At 41.8% G+C, this 16,829-nt stretch overlaps 2 protein-coding genes across 2 annotated transcripts in view; both read left to right on the top strand.

Annotated features, from left to right (window-relative positions):
• Positions 1 to 1,041, top strand: part of LOC131758821 (all-trans-retinol dehydrogenase [NAD(+)] ADH4-like) — a 28,959-nt gene extending 27,918 nt beyond the window's left edge. Inside the window, 1 exon segment of the mRNA XM_059067332.2 lies at positions 559 to 1,041. Within this exon segment, the coding sequence (XP_058923315.2) occupies positions 559 to 1,041 (483 nt within the window).
• LOC131758625 (alcohol dehydrogenase class-3) lies at positions 207 to 13,180 on the top strand. The gene is made up of 9 exons (XM_059066906.2): positions 207 to 1,148; positions 3,834 to 3,935; positions 5,572 to 5,713; positions 6,550 to 6,637; positions 8,946 to 9,165; positions 9,316 to 9,576; positions 10,313 to 10,448; positions 12,607 to 12,745; positions 12,885 to 13,180. Exons 1-9 carry the CDS (start codon positions 1,137 to 1,139, stop codon positions 12,907 to 12,909), a joined length of 1,125 nt encoding a protein of 374 aa, XP_058922889.1. The 5' UTR covers positions 207 to 1,136; the 3' UTR covers positions 12,910 to 13,180.
• The last annotated feature ends 3,649 nt before the right edge of the window (positions 13,181 to 16,829 follow it).

Genomic DNA, 16,829 nt, shown 5'->3' with positions numbered 1-16,829 from the left:
ATGTTTCAGAGATTTTTCCCTGCCCCCTTCTCCTCCTCGCAAAGTTCTCTCCCCATGCCCTGTCGACCACCATCAGAAATCCTACTCACCCTTTTCAGCAGCAGGTGGCACAGGAGCCTGGTGTAAAACGAAGGATGTCGCCCACCATCCAGTTCTGCAAGGATTGAGTCACCGGCCACTGCAGTCGCTGACCTACAGTGCACCCTGAAACGAATTCTGGGTGAAGATCAGGAAAGCGGCACTCCGCGCTCTGGGAAAACAGGAGAAACAGGCCCTTAGAGAGTGAGAAATATTTCAAGAGAAACTTTATGAACCTGGATTCTCACACCTTCCCATGCACGAAAATCATTCACTTAAGATACCTGTTCCTCGGGACTAGCAATAACCTTCTAGGAGATAACACGCTGGATGACATGGACCTCCCTCCTCCAAATCACATATCTACTGGCCCCCCAAGACAACTCTTCTGAGCTATCTGAGAGGCTGTCTCCCACGCCACAGTCCCCAGCAGGACACTGAATAAACTCACTGGTCGTCCCTTGCGCGTTTTTTTTCAAGTTGACGCTGGGAAGCTTCCTGAAAGGAGCCTCCGTTTGGCGGGTGCCCTTTATCCTTCTTCGCACAGCTCAGCTGACGGAGACTCCCTCGAAGAGCTGCATCTTACTCGCCTTGCGCCCTCAAGACGTGCCCACAAAGTGTGTAGAAGGAGCACAAAGACGGTGCAGTCCTCTCACGGCTTCTCACATGCTTCCAGAGAATTTAATTCCTGGTTCCTCACCTCCCACAACTCTCCTCTGTAAGCTTTATCGACTCTGCCTGGGCTACAGTTACACGGGGAAACCCTTTCCTGACAGATACAGTGCAGCGAACCTGTCACGTCGCTCACGAAGCGTCAGCCGCCATCCAACCTGCTTGAAATCCCTCCAGCTTCCCGCGAGACCATCTGGGCCTCCGCTGGAGCGTTGGCCGGGCCGCACCGCAGGCCCCGCCCCTCACGCCCCCGCAAACCCCGCCTCCACGCTCTCCCCGGCGCAGGCGTGACCGCGCCGGACGCACGCCCCGCCCACATCCTCGATCTTTTGTTGCCGTGAGTCACCTCACGCGTTCTCTCCTCGCACTCACCGGAATCCGAGGAGATGGCGAGCCAGGTATTGTTAGCTGCTACGCTGGCTGAGTCCAGAAAAGGAAGGGAGGGAGGGAAACCATGGAGCAGAACCGGGTCTCTGGCCGGGGGTCGGGGGGCAGTCAGGAGGTGATGGGGAGACGCGCGGGGCTTGGCCCGGAGACGGCCTCCGGCTGCCGGAGCTGAAACGGGGCTTCGGGCGAGCGGTTCAGCAAGAAGGGAGAGAGGAAGCTTTGTTTCGGCTCCGTTCGTGGGAGGGTTTTTGCCGCTTCTTTCTGGGGCAGCCGAAGCGGGGTGGAGGTGGGGAGAACCGGAGAGTGGAGGTGGGGGGGAGTCGGTCTCTAGCCTGGTGTCCTGGGGGTGGCTTAGGGGCCGCCACGCCTTGCGTACACAAAAATAAGTAACTTGCCCGGGGCCATACCTTTAGGTGGCAAAGCTGCAGCCAGAGCCCGTGCTCCTAACCCCTACGTTGCCTGTTTTTCACGATAGTAGTTCATAATTGAGCTATTATTGTGCCACCAAGGAATGTATTTTTGGAAGGCTCCTAGGGCCCTTTCGGTAACGTTTTGGAGCACTTGGGCACCACAGCTTTATACTTATCCTCCTTTAATCCTCACATAACAGCTATGCAAGGTAGTAGCCCATTTTACAGACCAAAAACTTGAGGCTTAGTGGTTGGTCGGGCTTAGTGAACACACTAAACATAGTGAGCCGGGGTTCCGAAGCCTGTGCAACAGACTATTATTGCAAGTTCCTGAAATACACATTAGACAATAAAGAAAGGCAGAAATATGAATAATACGATTAATCTGTCTAAAGCTGCTGATTGTTGTAATGCTTTGCAAACGAGATTTTCTAAAAAGCTTTGGACTTGAATAGAAATGGTAAATTTTAAACGATCTTTCAGATTTAACAAGTTGGCAGGTTTTTTTCCTTATTACCAAGTGTCTTCAGCAGAGAGCTAAAAATTATAATTCCTGTGATAGTTCAGTTGTTGAAGTAGGGCAATTGCGTGTGGATTTAGCGTGGGGCTTTGTTTTGTTTAGAATTGTCATTGACAGGAAAAGGTTAAACTCCTTTCACATATGCTTTAAAAGGGTGGAGGAGGGACTTAAAGCTTAGATTATGGATGATTTATTCTTGTTGCTTCAGATCTCTAGAATATGTGACTTCATTGTTAGTATTCTGAATTTTACCTTTGGAGTTTTGTTTTGAGATTTATGGTACATTGAGGTGAAAAAAGATTCTAATGCAGTGTATGAATTTTTTTTACCAGATTGATTGATTGATCAGATTTAATATCTACATTTTAATTTTAAAAGTGATCATTTCCAGCCTCGCCAATTTATACAAGCCACCCATCCTTCTACATAGTTCAGTTCTTTTTTTCTACTCTTTGTTCTCTTGCTACTAACTACCACCTTATTTCTGCAAAGCTACACTGTGTCAAGCACTGTATGTGGCTTCATATTCATCATTCACAGTCATTCTGTATGTAGATATTTTATCTTTATGTAACTAGCTTTTCCTCATCTTTCCGCATCCCAGCTAAAAGTGACGCTTTCCCAAACCCACCAACCAAAGTTACACTCTTTCTCCACATCTTGCATTCTGTAGCACTTTGTGCCTATCCCTTTAAATCACACTTTTTGTAATCCTTGGCTTTCAAGTCTGTCTCCTATAAACCCAGTGCAATCTTTATTCTGTGAACATGTTTCATAAGCATTATGGGAACGAGTCAAAACCTTCCTCGTTACACTTCATTCTCTGGTAAAGGAGGAGTGTGCTGACTAGACTCTGAAGTAGCACTATACTATAGAAATACAGTATGAGTCATATATAATTTTAAGCTTTCTATTAGCCACATTAAAACGGCATTAAATTGGATTAAAACTTAACCCAATGTCAAAATACTATCGCAACATGTAATCAATATGTTTTAAATATTATTGAAATAGTTTAATTTTTTTATACTAACTCTTCAAAATCTGGGTATATTTTCTACTTACAGCTTATCTCAGTTCAGACTGGCCATTTTTCAAGTGCTCAAAAGCCACACGTGGCAAGTGGCTACTGTGTTGGATAGCACAGTTGAAAGGGATAGATGTAGGGTTTTTTTAATTCTCCCATTCTGATACTTTTCCTTACGCTCCTTCCCACTGTGCAGATTTGCACTAAACCAGTGTTACTTAAACCGGCCTGAGCAAAAGAATTTCCCAGGGCACATCTTAAGCATTCAGATTCCTTGGACCCTGTACCAGGCTACTGATTCAGATTTTCTTGGAACCTAGATTGTTAACCAGCTCCTGTTTATGCATTGTAGAGGGTCATTAAATATTTGATGAATGAAACTTTATATTTTTATGGGGAGGGGGTGGCCATGCGGCTTGCAGGGATCTTAGTTTTCTCGGAACAAGGATTGAACCTGGGCCCCAGCAGTGAAAGCGCCTGAGTCCTAACCACGGGACTGCCAGGGAATTCCTGAATTAAACTTCTTCATGTGGTCATCTCAATTAAATCTTTCTAATGAATACCATTTATACAAAGTATAAACACGTGCCAGACAGTTCTCCATATCACTTAGACTTACATGTGTCTTTGTGAATTTGTGATATACTAAGATTAGCATTCATCAGCATCTAAATTAACTAATAAGTAGTTTGTTACTAGTTCAGGAGGATAAAATCTTGCTCTGTTTTCCCCATTTCAGGTTATCAAATGCAAGGCTGCAGTTGCCTGGGAGGCTAGAAAGCCTCTCTCCATAGAGGAGATAGAGGTGGCACCCCCAAAGGCTCATGAAGTTCGAATTAAGGTAATGAAACATCTAAGGCACTGGGAAAAAAAGGCTTACAATTAGGTCTCTGGATAGATGAGTCCTCTGAGGTCTGCAGAGGAGAAATCCCAAAGGACAGTGTCAAGGAGAAGGTATTGAAAGTCATCCAACCTTGGAATCACAGCCTCTTATTTTATCCCTCTCACCTTCGCAGCACGCTTCTCCATCTTTCTAGCTTTGGTGTTGTGCTGAGCAGCCTTCTCCGTGGATCCCTGGATTACTGCACTTTATCTTCTGTAGCCTGGGTTTAAGGGGGCTTTGTAGGATGCTCCCCTTTCCTCTGGTCCCCTAAGTTGAAATGTGTGATGACACATTAGAAACAAAAGAAGAAAGAAATGGTCTTTGGATTGTTAGAAGAAACTTCAAATAAGATTTGGGAAAGGGTTCCTAATTGATTAGACCAACAAGCAAGTGAAGTAAGCTGCTAAGAGAGCTTTAAAATGTACTGGCCCTTGCAGACAAGGCCAGGGTTCAGGGCATTCATTATTCCAGTGCTTCTCAACCTCTGCTGTGGCAGAGAAATTGACGTTACTCCTGGAGAGAGGCATATTGCACAAGGCGGCCAGCTGGATATTCTGGCATTCTCCTCTGTACTTGATATAAAATCAGTGCTTTAAAGTAGTGAACATTGAATAAAACTAACCTTCTAGAAAAAATAAGCATCTTTTGCTGTGAATTGGAGTATACTTCCCCCATCCCACCTCCAATTCTCATGTTCCCAGGGGTCACACTTAACAGGTCGAGAAGCCAGAGCCAAATAACTTTTTCAGATCCTTTCATCCCGGGCCCAGGAATCTGAAATCTTAGACTAGTGTGTATGTTTTTCTTTTAAGTTCAGAAATCAGCCTGATTGTGATTTTGCTACTAAAAAAGAAAATGTTGGTCCTGGATATACTAAAATGAGCCATATGGGGCATACTGAGTTCAGCAGTCTTCCTTGGGAAACTGCTAACAAACAGCTAAGAATGTTACATTATAATCGGATATATCTGTGAGAAGCATAGAAGCATAAATAGACACCCCCAAGACTTTTCCTTGCTGTGCTTTTCGTAGTGTGGAAAAATGAGAGATGCTTGAAGGCTAAAGAAATCGGGATAAAGGGCTTATTTAAGTAGGAATTGTGTGTGGCTGCTAAAAGGGGAGTTGGTTCCAATAAAATCTCTGAGTTTTGGCCCAGACCAAGCAGGCTGACGTATTTCAGAAATAGCCAATACCTTTTTAGAAATCGCATTCCCCAACAGTTAGGAGGAGGCCAGCAGTGAGATGGGCTCCACCTGCTTTTGCACACAGGTGATGTTCCTCTCCACACCTGCAGAAGGCACAGTGCCCAAAACATCACCTTGTTTACCTTCTCCTGCTAACATGCACTGAAAAGGAGAATAGATGTTTCATTGCCTATAAATGCACCATTACTTTTACGTACCACTAAGAAAATGCTGCCAGTTCCAATTAAGATGCCAGAGTATAAGCCTATGCTGATTTTAGAGAGGTTAAAATATTAAAGAATTGTATCATCTAATCAATAAAACATGTTATTAAAGTAAAAGTGCCTCCACCTATGCCTCGCTCTGAATCGCGTGCACACACACACGGACGCTCTTTAATACCCTGTTAGATTATTGCCACTGCAGTTTGCCACACTGACGCCTACACCCTGAGTGGGGCTGATCCTGAAGGGAGTTTTCCAGTGATCTTGGGACATGAAGGTGCTGGAATTGTGGAAAGTGTTGGTGAAGGAGTTACTAAGCTGAAGGCAGGTAAGGAGAGTATTTGAATCACTTATTTTACAATTTTGGCTTATTTCTATAGGGAAATTATGTTTCTGATAACTTATACATTGTTTGTGAATAAGTTATCACCTAAGTAAGTTGTCAAGATTGATTTTATACACCTCATCTGGAAGCACAAATATTTGAGAGTTTCTCTCTGATTATGCAGACCGCTGTTTATCTGAAATGGTTTAAGTACATCTCCAAAGCAAATTTTGCCCAATTAAGCAAGAATTTTTGAAGATGCATTGAGTCAGTGTTGTGAAGCACACGACCTCCTTGTTCTCCACTTACTGTTTTAAAAGTTTCACTTAGACAAAAATTTGAAGCTTGTATTTTTTGCATAGTCAGGCAGTGTCTGCATGATGGCATGTAGGTAAAGTTCTAGGTCTTAAAGTTGTTAACTTTGCAAAGCCGCATGGGTTGACAAGAGTGGGAATTTGGGGGACTTCCCTGGTGGCGCAGTGGTTAGGAATCCGCCTGCCAGTGCGAGGGACAAGGGTTCGAGCCCTGGTCCGGGAAGATCCCACATGCTGCAGAGCAGCTAAGCCCGTGTGCCACAACTACTGAGCCTGTGCTCTAGAGCCCACAAGCCACAACTACTGAAACCCGTGCGCCTAGAGCCCGTGCACCGCAACGAAGAGTAGCCCCCGCTTGCCGCAACTAGAGAAAGCCTGCACACAGCAACGAAGACCCAACGCAGCCAAAAACAAATAAATTAAAATTTTTAAATTAAAAAAAAATGGGAATTTGCAGGGCCTGATGTATTCATTTAGAATCAGATGCTACCTATTCAGGATAATGTCCTTGCATTTGTTTTCCAGGTGATACTGTCATCCCACTTTACATCCCACAGTGTGGAGAGTGCAAATTTTGTCTAAATCCTAAAACGAACCTTTGCCAGAAGATAAGGTTAGTATCTTTTTATTTTATTCTTAAAACAAGAGGTAACACTAATCATGATAATATCATGATAATAAGTAATTATGTGGCAGTTTATACAGGGCATTTTACATGAATTATTTCATTCCATCTTTAGGGCAACCTGTCATTATCACTGCTATCACTATATTCATAGATGAGAAAATTTAGAGCCAGAAATTAAGTAGTATTCTCAGCATCATCAGCTGTTAAGAGGTACCTCACAAATTTCTGGACCCATTCTCTTTCCATAACACTAGGCTAAATTTGCCAAAATATGTAGTAAGGAGGGACATGCTTGTGAAATTAAATGAAGTCATTTTTATGAGCCATTTTGATGTCCATGAAATCGAAGTAATAAAACTTAGCTCTTAAGGTTTGGGGAAGACTACAAGAGATAACATAACCTTTTGACACAGAAAAGGTGGTTATTTGATTGTAGCAAAGGTAACACAAAGAACTTCGAGGCATTTAAAATCTCGTGTTAATGAAGTAATTAAAGTATACAAATCTTAAGTGTAAAGCTTCACGAATTTTTATACATATACACACCTAACAGTTATAACCATCACCCGGATCAAGATAGAGAACCCTTCCAGCAGCCCACAAAGTTCTTCATGTGCCATACAAGTCAACACCTGCCTCCCTCAAAGCTAACCACTATTTTGATATCTTTCACTGTAGAACTTCACGTAAACAGAATTATGCAGTATGTGCTCTTTTGTCTGACTCCTTCATTCATAGTGTCTGTGAGATGTTTCCAGGTTGCTCTGTGCATCAGTGGTTTTCTTTTGTTTGTTTCACATTCCATTCCAAATAATCACTATTAATCCATTCTCCTGTTCATGGACATTTATGTTGCTGCCAGTTTGGACCTGTTGTGATTAGTGCCACTATAAGCATTCATATGTGTCTCTTGACGGACATATACACAACTTTCTCTTGGGTATTTCCCTAGGATTGAAATTGCTGACTCATGGGATATACTCCCACCAGCAGTGTTTGGGAGATCTGTTTTTGCATTTTTTTTCTAATGCCATTGACAAAATTAGTTTCTATTTTTGGAAATAAGGTTCCATTTATTTTATGATGTAAATACAGTTAAAAAGCTAGAACCAAAAAAAGAAAGAAAAAAACTAGTCATTTTGAAAGGGAATTCCAAACGGTCTGAAAAAATTTTGACATGTCAGATACAATAATGGTAATAGGTTTTTTTGTGGCTGTCTGTAACCTCTTAGAAGGAAAAGTCCTTTCAAAGCTTAAAATACATCCCATATCACCTTTTGTTCAAGAAACTCTTCTGGGACAGGAGCAGTTTCTCACATTCAGAGCTAAACAAACAACTTGCTCTCATAAAGATACAAGTTATTTATGGTAGAGCTTTGTCACCTATTTGTTCTTTGTTTCTGATCATATTTTTGTTTTTCTCTCAAAGGAAATGTACTTATTCTTGAATCCAGAGGCAATCCATTTTTCTTCATCTATATATATTTATTTATTCACATATATTCCAAAAGATTTGTCCAAGAATGTACATCAAATTGTAGTGTTTATTTTTGTTAAAATAACATATATATTAAGCACTCTGTGCCAGGCACAGTGCTAATGCTTTACATAACCTCTCATTTGACCTTTATAGCAATGTCTAAGAAAGATAGGTTTCTCTGATTTTCTGATGAGGAAACTAAGGCACAAAAGTTAATTCACTTGCCCAGGATCACGTGGGATTTGAGCACAAGTGTGTCTGCCTTTAGGGCCCATGTTCCTAAGCAAGATGTTACATCACCTATTTAGAATATCAAAAATAATTTTTGTTACCATGTATCATATCAGTAGCGAGAGCTACACTTTTGAAATAGGCCTCCTGAAAGAATCAGCCAGTGTGGACATCTACTTTCATCAGCTGATGTGGATAGTTGCTTGTAATCTTGGCTGTGTAGATGCTGGTTTTGGCTTTATGAAGTTATATTTGCTCATAGAGTTTTATGATGGAATTTTAAAATCATTTCATCTGATCCATAAATTGTACCTGTTAAAATTATTTCAATACTCTGACAGTATAATCCAGAAGCATATTGAATGTTGGAAAAGATAGGTAAGATTATAATTCTTTTTAAGTTTTCCTAATAAGGCATTGCTGAAAGGTGCTAAGTTATTAATGACTATATTAGAAATTAGACTTTTGGTCTTAGCACACTCTTCCGTTTACTGGTCATTATTTTTAAAATTGATTTCTTTTTCCTGTGCATTTTAGGAAACTTGATCCTACCCTATCTTCTTCCTTTTTTATTTTCTTTAGAGTCACTCAAGGGAAAGGATTAATGCCAGATGGCACTAGCAGATTTACTTGTAAAGGAAAGACAATTTTACATTACATGGGAACCAGCACATTTTCTGAATACACAGTTGTGGCTGATATCTCTGTTGCTAAAATTGATCCTTTAGCCCCTTTGGATAAAGTCTGCCTTCTGGGTTGTGGCATTTCAACTGGTTATGGTGCTGCTGTGAACACTGCCAAGGTAAGTGTTGGCCTGGGTTTGAGCATCCACCTTCTAATATCATACAACAAAGCCTTGCTGGAATCGTGAAATTGGCCCAAACAGTAAGAAACCTAATGATTTCCTTGACTCTTGTGAAATGAGTACCTTATAGACTATCTTTACTATTAGGTGGAGCCTGGCTCTACTTGTGCCGTCTTTGGCCTGGGAGGAGTTGGATTGGCAGTTATCATGGGCTGTAAGGTGGCTGGTGCATCCCGGATCATTGGTGTGGACATCAATAAAGATAAATTCACAAGGGCTAAGGAGTTTGGGGCCTCTGAGTGTATTAACCCCCAGGACTTCAGTAAACCTATCCAGGAAGTGCTCGGTGAGATGACTGATGGGGGAGTGGACTATTCCTTTGAGTGTATTGGTAACGTGAAAGTCATGGTGAGTATGCTTGGCTTTATTCCAAGTGGGGCGGGGCGGGGGGGGGCACTTTTTTTAATGTAATTTCCTTATTTAAGGTCAAAACTTGTTTTGTTTTGGACAGGAAAATTATTGAATTCCCTGATAAGAATTATTAGAAGGTTAAATGACTACTTGAACTAGAAATTGGGAATGATACAAGGGAAAGATTAAAGGAAATGTTTCTTTGCCTTTCAGTGTACACTTAAATCTCAGAGTGTGTTTCATTAAATGAAAAGGCAAAATGATGCAGCTGTAGAGAACATGGGCTTTGGAATTAGATATATGTCCACTTACTAACTCAGTGACCTTGAGCAACTACTTAACTTCTCTAAACCTGTTTCCTCATGTGTAAAATGCAGATAGTAACCGGAGGTACCTGACACAAAGTAGAGACACTCAACAGAAGTAATAACTGTTACTTCTCTGCCTGCTGCCTTTATTAAGCCTTTAGAATTTTGAGCTAAGATTTACTTTTTAAAATAACAAATGAAAGCTTTAAATTCTTTCAGTTTGTGTCAGTGTTGAGCCAAGTTCGTAAATTTTTTTAAATACCTGTTAAAATTGTTCAATAAAATTAAACTTACTAAATACTCACTTTGATCATTTTGTTGCCATTTTTCTCATAAAGCTCTGTACCACCACCCTCTCCCCGGGCAGTTTCTGAGGAAGCAGATATTCTCGGCACAATGCACTGACTTCTGTGATTTGCCTGCAGAGAGCGGCGCTGGAGGCCTGCCACAAAGGCTGGGGCGTCAGCGTGGTGGTTGGAGTGGCTGCCTCAGGTGAAGAAGTTGCCACTCGCCCATTCCAGCTGGTAACAGGCCGCACGTGGAAAGGCACTGCCTTTGGAGGTAATTTGCTGGACGAGATGAGTACATTTTCTCTTTTGTTACTTCCATTGGCAGAATTTTAATCCCAATCAGTATTTACCCCTGGGACTGGGGAGGTGCTCAGCTCCTGAAACACAAGGCTACTGCTTATACATTGAAAAAAATATTAATATTCCGTTAATGAAATAGTTGAGGGTAGGTCAGGAGTGAGAAGCTGGATACAGGATAAGCAAACAACAGTATCAGCCACCCTGTGCCATGTTGTAGACTTACATAGGTTATTGGCATTTTTTACTCATTTTTCCAGAGTGCAGTGATCCCTGGATGTGATCATACTTCCGTCCGAATAGTACTGATTTCAGCAGTAACCAGTACTAAGTCTTAAACAGAAAATATTAAATTTGACAAAACCTTACAACAGAATTGAAAAGCTGCCAGACGGATCATTTTTCCCTTGTATGATCCTAAAAATACATGGTTGTTTGGGGTTGCCTAACTACCAGCAGAATGCTGAGAAAGTTTCCACCTTTTTCAAGGTTGCTCAGCTAGAGAAAAGACATCAAAACATGTTTGTATATCCCAACTGTTGTGAATAGATGAAATCTAAAGTTTTTCATAGATTTTGTAAAAATATATTTATATCCTTACCATCCTCCTAAAGAAAGAATTACATAGCATGAGGTTTTTTTTCCCCAAGAATTTGCATTTCTTTTTTTTATTAACATCTTTATTGGAGTATAATTGCTTTACAATGGTGTGTTAGTTTCTGCTTTATAACAAAGTGAATCAGGTATGCATATACATATATCGCCATATCTCCTCCCTCTTTCGTCTCCCTCCCACCCTCCCTATCCCACCCCTCTAGGTGGTCACAAAGCGCGGAGCTGATCTCCTGTACTATGCGGCTGCTTCCACGAGCTATCTTTTTTACATTTGGTAGTGTATATAAGTCCATGACACTCTCTCACTTCGTCCCAGCTTACCCTTCCCCCTCCCCGTGTCCTCAAGTCCATTCTCTAATAGCATGAGTTTTTAATGATCTGTGTTTAACAAAGTGTCCCCTACTTCATATTAGCCAGCTTTTTTTTCAAGGCCAGAAGAAAAGATTAGGTATAAAAAATGAAGGGTTTGGCCAAAGTTTTCCTTCTTTATTCTACAGAATTTGTCAAGGCATATGTCAAGCTGACTAAACCCTCATTTCCAAAGCGCTACACGTATGCCGCACTTGAGTATTTTAGAACAGACTTTCGGAGCCATACGTGGAACTCTGGGGCATCATCTCAGGGTTCATAGCTGTATTTGAAAGGGTGTTCTTAGTCCAGGAGATTGAGCCAGGGGGTTTGGTAGTCACCTCTCACTGAAGCCTCATCCAAACACATGCTTGTTGGGAAATAAGCTGGAGCCTTGGGGCCCCATGGGTGTTGCTAAAATATGACTCACAAATGTAAACATAAGTTTTAGTTTAGGGAATGGCAGTGGCTGTGGTTGTCTCAGTTACCAGGAGATTTAAAGGAGAAAAAAAAAAGCACTGCAGTTTGGAAGGAAAGCGTAACTGGTAGAGGACACAAGAAGGGAGATTTGGGAAGGGCTCAAAAGGTTTGAAATGTGATCCAAAGACTCCCTGGTTTAAAAGGTGGGAAGGCTTCTTTGTTGATTTACTGCTTCTTTCAATACAAGTGAGAAATTGAAGGATCTGATCTTGTTTAAAATCATAACCTGTAACTAAAGATCACCTACTTTGCTTTTCAATTTGTTTTCTCTTCTGAGATGGTATCCTTATTGTTGAAATTAAAACCACAGAAATAGTCATGTATCACATCAGTTTTTTTCTTCCTTGAATTTCATGATTACAGAAATCTTTGCTGTTGTGGACTTAAATAAGCATATTCTGAGACTTCTAGAGTTCTATCCTGTATGGTTTTTAAATCTCCATTAAGATTTAATGAGATTTTAGTAAACCTTAATACAGAAAAAGGCAAGTGCTCAAAAGGCATTTACTTTTTTCTTAATTAAATATGTGCATTTCTTCTTCCTCTCTATGCTGATTTTGAAGATTTTCATTCCTCTTTAGTTCGTGAAAAGATGCATTCTCTTAAATGTCTTTGTCACCCACTAAGTAATAAGCATACTGTCAAGATTCGTTGGAAAACTTAATGAGTAGATGTATGATTTCTTTTAGGATGGAAGAGTGTGGAAAGCGTGCCAAAGTTGGTGTCCGAATATATGTCCAAAAAAATAAAGATTGATGAATTTGTGACTCACAGTTTGCCGTTTGACCAAATTAACAAAGCCTTTGAACTGATGCATGCAGGAAAGAGGTGAGCTTTCTCTTTAGCTGTGTAATGTAGAATGTGGTAATGATTTGGGGCTTATGGAGGGAGAAGGGTTTAAAAAAAAAACAGTTTTAGTGGTCTTCAAAGAAATCATTCAGAACCTGTTTATTGCTTTCTTTTACAGCATCCGAACTGTTGTAAAGTTTTAAATCCAAAAGAGAAAAATTCTTCCATCCTTGTAACTAAGTCTTGTGGTCTGATTGGAGCAGCCAGACAAGCAGGAAGGAGCTCTTTCAAGTTCACAGCTTCTTAGACCTTCATTAACTGACTCTGGAGAATAATGTTTTGTGTATAAATTCATGAATGTCTAATCAAGGACAAGGCTAATACTGTCATAAGTCTGTTTTCTGGACTCTTCTTCACATAAATAATTGCTGGCTCATTAAGGAATATTTTAACATAATAAAAGGACTCTCTGCATATGTGTGGAAGTTGTGAGCTCTGTTGTAAGCCAAATTCTTTCTCATGGTTCCTCTCCCATTATCTTCATTCTTTAAAGGAAAGAATGAGGAAGAAGGGCGGTGGTGAGTATCTGAACCTTGTCTTCTACTGTCCTTGGTAACTTTCACTTAACTTTTAAGGGTCTCAGGCCCATTTAGTAAAGAACAGATTTCTCCAATCAGCAGTGGCACAGTTCATTAGAACCCAAATCTGCTTCTGTGAGATTATCTTGTGGGCAGTACCATGCGTTGTTCAGACTTCAGACTCCTAATTCCTAGTATGACATCTGGCCCACAAATTCCTCGTTGAAACTACCTTCTGAGCTTAAGTAGGTATATATGTGTTGTTGGTCACTCTGAACTATTTCAAGTGTATGGAAAATATTTATATACTGAATACCCAAATTTCCAGCACTTAATCTTAACATCTTACTCTTCCAGACCACTTTGCCTTTCCTCTCCTGCGGTACAGTCACCCTCCAGAATCAGGTGTTATCACTCCCGTGCATATTGCCGTTCTTTGACTACACGTATCCTTAAACCCTTTAGTCTTTAGGATTGTCATGTATGTTTTAAACCTGATACTGTCTCATTCTGCAGCTTTCATTTTTCACTCATTATTTCGTAATTAATGCCTGTTGTAGGTGATGCTCCCATTCGTGAATTTTAGCGCTGTGCAGTAGTAGTTACATGAACTACCATAATTTATCTGCCTCCAGTTGATGGCATATAGTTGTTGCCCAAATTGTTTCTGTACTGCTAACAACACTGTGGTGGAACATCCTTGTACACGGCGCTCAGTGCGTTAGTTACGGAGGATGCGTACCATGGGATAAACACATTTTAAACCTTACTAGAAATTGTCAGATTGCTCTTAAATGTGGTTGGACATTTTTGCAAATCAGATGGGTGTGAAATGACTTTAATTTGCATTTCCCTTAATGACTAAAGTCTTTTTTTTTTTTTTTTTTTTTTTGGCCGCGGCACACAGCATGGTGGGATCTTAGTTCCCCGACCAGGGGTGGAACCTGAGCCCCCTGCATTGGGAGCGCGGAGTCTTAACCACCGGACCGCCAGGGAGGTCCCAAGTCTTTCATTCTTTTGGCCATTTGTACTTCCTTTTTTTGTGAGGCACGTGTTCACATCCTTTGCCTATTTTTCTGTTGGATTACTTCTCTTTTTCTGAGTAATTTTTAGGGGTTCTTTTTTCTAGATGCCAATCCTTTGTAAGTTTTATATTTTTAATATATTTTCTATTTCTTAATTTTTATTTTAATATAGTCAAATCTATCAGTCTTTTCCTGGTGCTGTTGTTAAGTAACAGGTTTCTTCACCCTGAGCAGAATAAAGAAGCAAACGAAAGTGATGCATACATAGTCTTACCGTCCAGGTGATCCATTAGCACAAAAATACATGAAGGCAATACATCCAAGAGTTAGAACATTCAAATAGTAGAGAAAATTGCATGAGAAAGAAAAGCTACACTTCACTCTCCCCCCAAAAAATAGGTGACCACTATTCAGTTTAGGTATCTTCCCAGAAGTTTCTATGAATATAATAGCATTTATACATACACTTTAAATTAACACAAAGGAATACTATTAACACTATTCTGTGCCTTTTTTTTTTTCCCCCGGTCTCCATACCGTTTATTTCTCCGTCCTGGGAGGTGGGGTCGCTGGGGGCGGGGCGGGCAGAAAACCGCGCGCGGGCTGCGGGCCTGGGGCAGGGGAGGCCGGAGCGCGACGTGCAGACGAAGGTGGAGCCGTTCCAGCCCACGTTGGCCGCGTTCATGTCGTAGTCGTTGATGTAGATCCTGCCCGGGCTAACGCGCAGGCGTCACAGCACCTTGCTGTGCAGGCTGCAGAGCGCGCACGGCTCGCTGGAGCCGCTGAAAGCCAGGAGCTGGTCCGGGACCACGTGCACCGCGACGTACTGCGCCGGCTTGCCCGTGGCCTGCGCCAGCTGCTGGGTGAAATCGGAGAGGAGGAGCCCGTCCGGCACGGAGGCGCGGGGCACTTTTGGCGTTCACCAGGAATATCGACAGGACGGCGAGGGAAGGCGGGGACAGGGATACAGGAACCAACCGACTCTCGTGTGAACGGCGCCCCGCCTATTCTGTGCCTTCTTCTTCTTTCTACATCACAGCCATAGTTTCGACTGTTTTTGTATCAGGACATCAGATATGCCATGCACATACATATCTTTTAGTTGGATTGAAACCATGTGCTTTTTCTTGTTTTAATTCTTTTGACTGATGTAGCTTAATTACTCCCAAAGTCTGTGTTTCTGAAAGCAATATTTAGTTGACTGAAAACTGGAAAAGTGGCAGTTATGGTCAGGACTTCCTTTTTGGATCTCTGGTGCATTTGAAGGACTAGGCAGTAAGACCTAGCTTCTCTCATTTTACCTAGAGGGCTGGAGACCCAGTCAGGGCCCAGATGGCTCCAACCGATTGTTCTGGGTGAAATGGAAGAACAGGAAAATAAAACTAGCTTCTACCCTAGCTGTAGATGATCCTTCCTAGCTGTAGGAAGTGTGCTTTAACCTGGTTTGTTTTAGCTCAGCCTTCCAGGAACAAAGTGTATTATTGCCTTAAGCGACTGCAGTAACAGAATGGGTATATAAGGTAATAATGGAGGAGAATAATTGTTTGTTTGTTTTCCCCTTTATTTTTCTTCTCATACATAAGTTACACTTGAATGAGAATGGCAAACATTATGTTCGCCAATAATGAGAAAATAATTTTAAGATAGTAAAATAATGTAACTCCAATTCTTGTAGCTGGCCAGTTAGGGAGTTTACTTTTCTGTCACAGTCATGTACACAGTCTTGAGCCAGCTAATTCAGTTTAACAAGTATGCGCATTTCCTGGCTGAAAGCACAACTGTCTCTTTCAAAGAGCCAATATTAAGAATCAATTTTGGGCTTCCCTGGTGGTGCAGTGGTTGAGAATTCGCCTGCCAGTGCAGGGGACACGGGTTCGTGCCCCGGTCCGGGATGATCCCACATGCCGCAGAGCGGCTGGGCCCGTGAGCCATGGCCGCTGGGTCTGCGCGTCCGGAGCCTGTGCTCTGCAACGGGAGAGGCCGCAACAGTGAGAGGCCCGCGTACCACAAAAAAAAAAAAGAATCAATTTTACAAGATCCTTAATATAAAGATTCTTGGAACATGGAACTATAGATATTAAGTATTTCTTGTTAAGATACTTTTAATACATCCTCTTGGATGGCATATCTAGGTGGTTATGTATATTGCGGAACCAAATATTTGTTGGAAGAACACACACAACATACGGCTAAAAAACATTCACTACGGGCTTCCCTGGTGGCGCAGTGGTTGAGAGTCCGCCTGCCAATGCAGGGGACACGGGTTCGTGCCCCGGTCCGGGAAGATCCCACATGCCACGGAGCGGCTGGGCCTGTGAGCCATGGCCGCTGAGCCTGCGCGTCCGGAGCCTGTGCTCCGCAATGGGGGAGGCCACGACAGTGAGAGGCCCGCGTATCACAAAAAAAAAAAAAAAAAAAAAAAAAAAACATTCACTACGTGCATGTCAGCAAATCTATCCTGGTTGTCCGAATTAGGACTCTACCACCTCAGAAGTATTGTCAGGAATTTTTTGAAATTAT

This window comes from Kogia breviceps, chromosome 6 (genome assembly GCF_026419965.1).
Source record: "Kogia breviceps isolate mKogBre1 chromosome 6, mKogBre1 haplotype 1, whole genome shotgun sequence".
In the NCBI taxonomy this organism is placed as follows: Eukaryota; Metazoa; Chordata; class Mammalia; order Artiodactyla; family Physeteridae; genus Kogia; species Kogia breviceps.
This window is presented reverse-complemented; position numbering and strand designations above follow the sequence as displayed.

What these genes read in the sequence shown, in the direction of transcription:
- LOC131758625 (XM_059066906.2), top strand. An exon ending in TTGGTAACGTGAAAGTCATG is followed by an intron (nt 9,577 to 10,312) that starts GTGAGTATGCTT and finishes ATTTGCCTGCAG; the next exon opens with AGAGCGGCGCTGGAGGCCTG. An exon ending in CTGATGCATGCAGGAAAGAG is followed by an intron (nt 12,746 to 12,884) that starts GTGAGCTTTCTC and finishes TTTCTTTTACAG; the next exon opens with CATCCGAACTGTTGTAAAGT.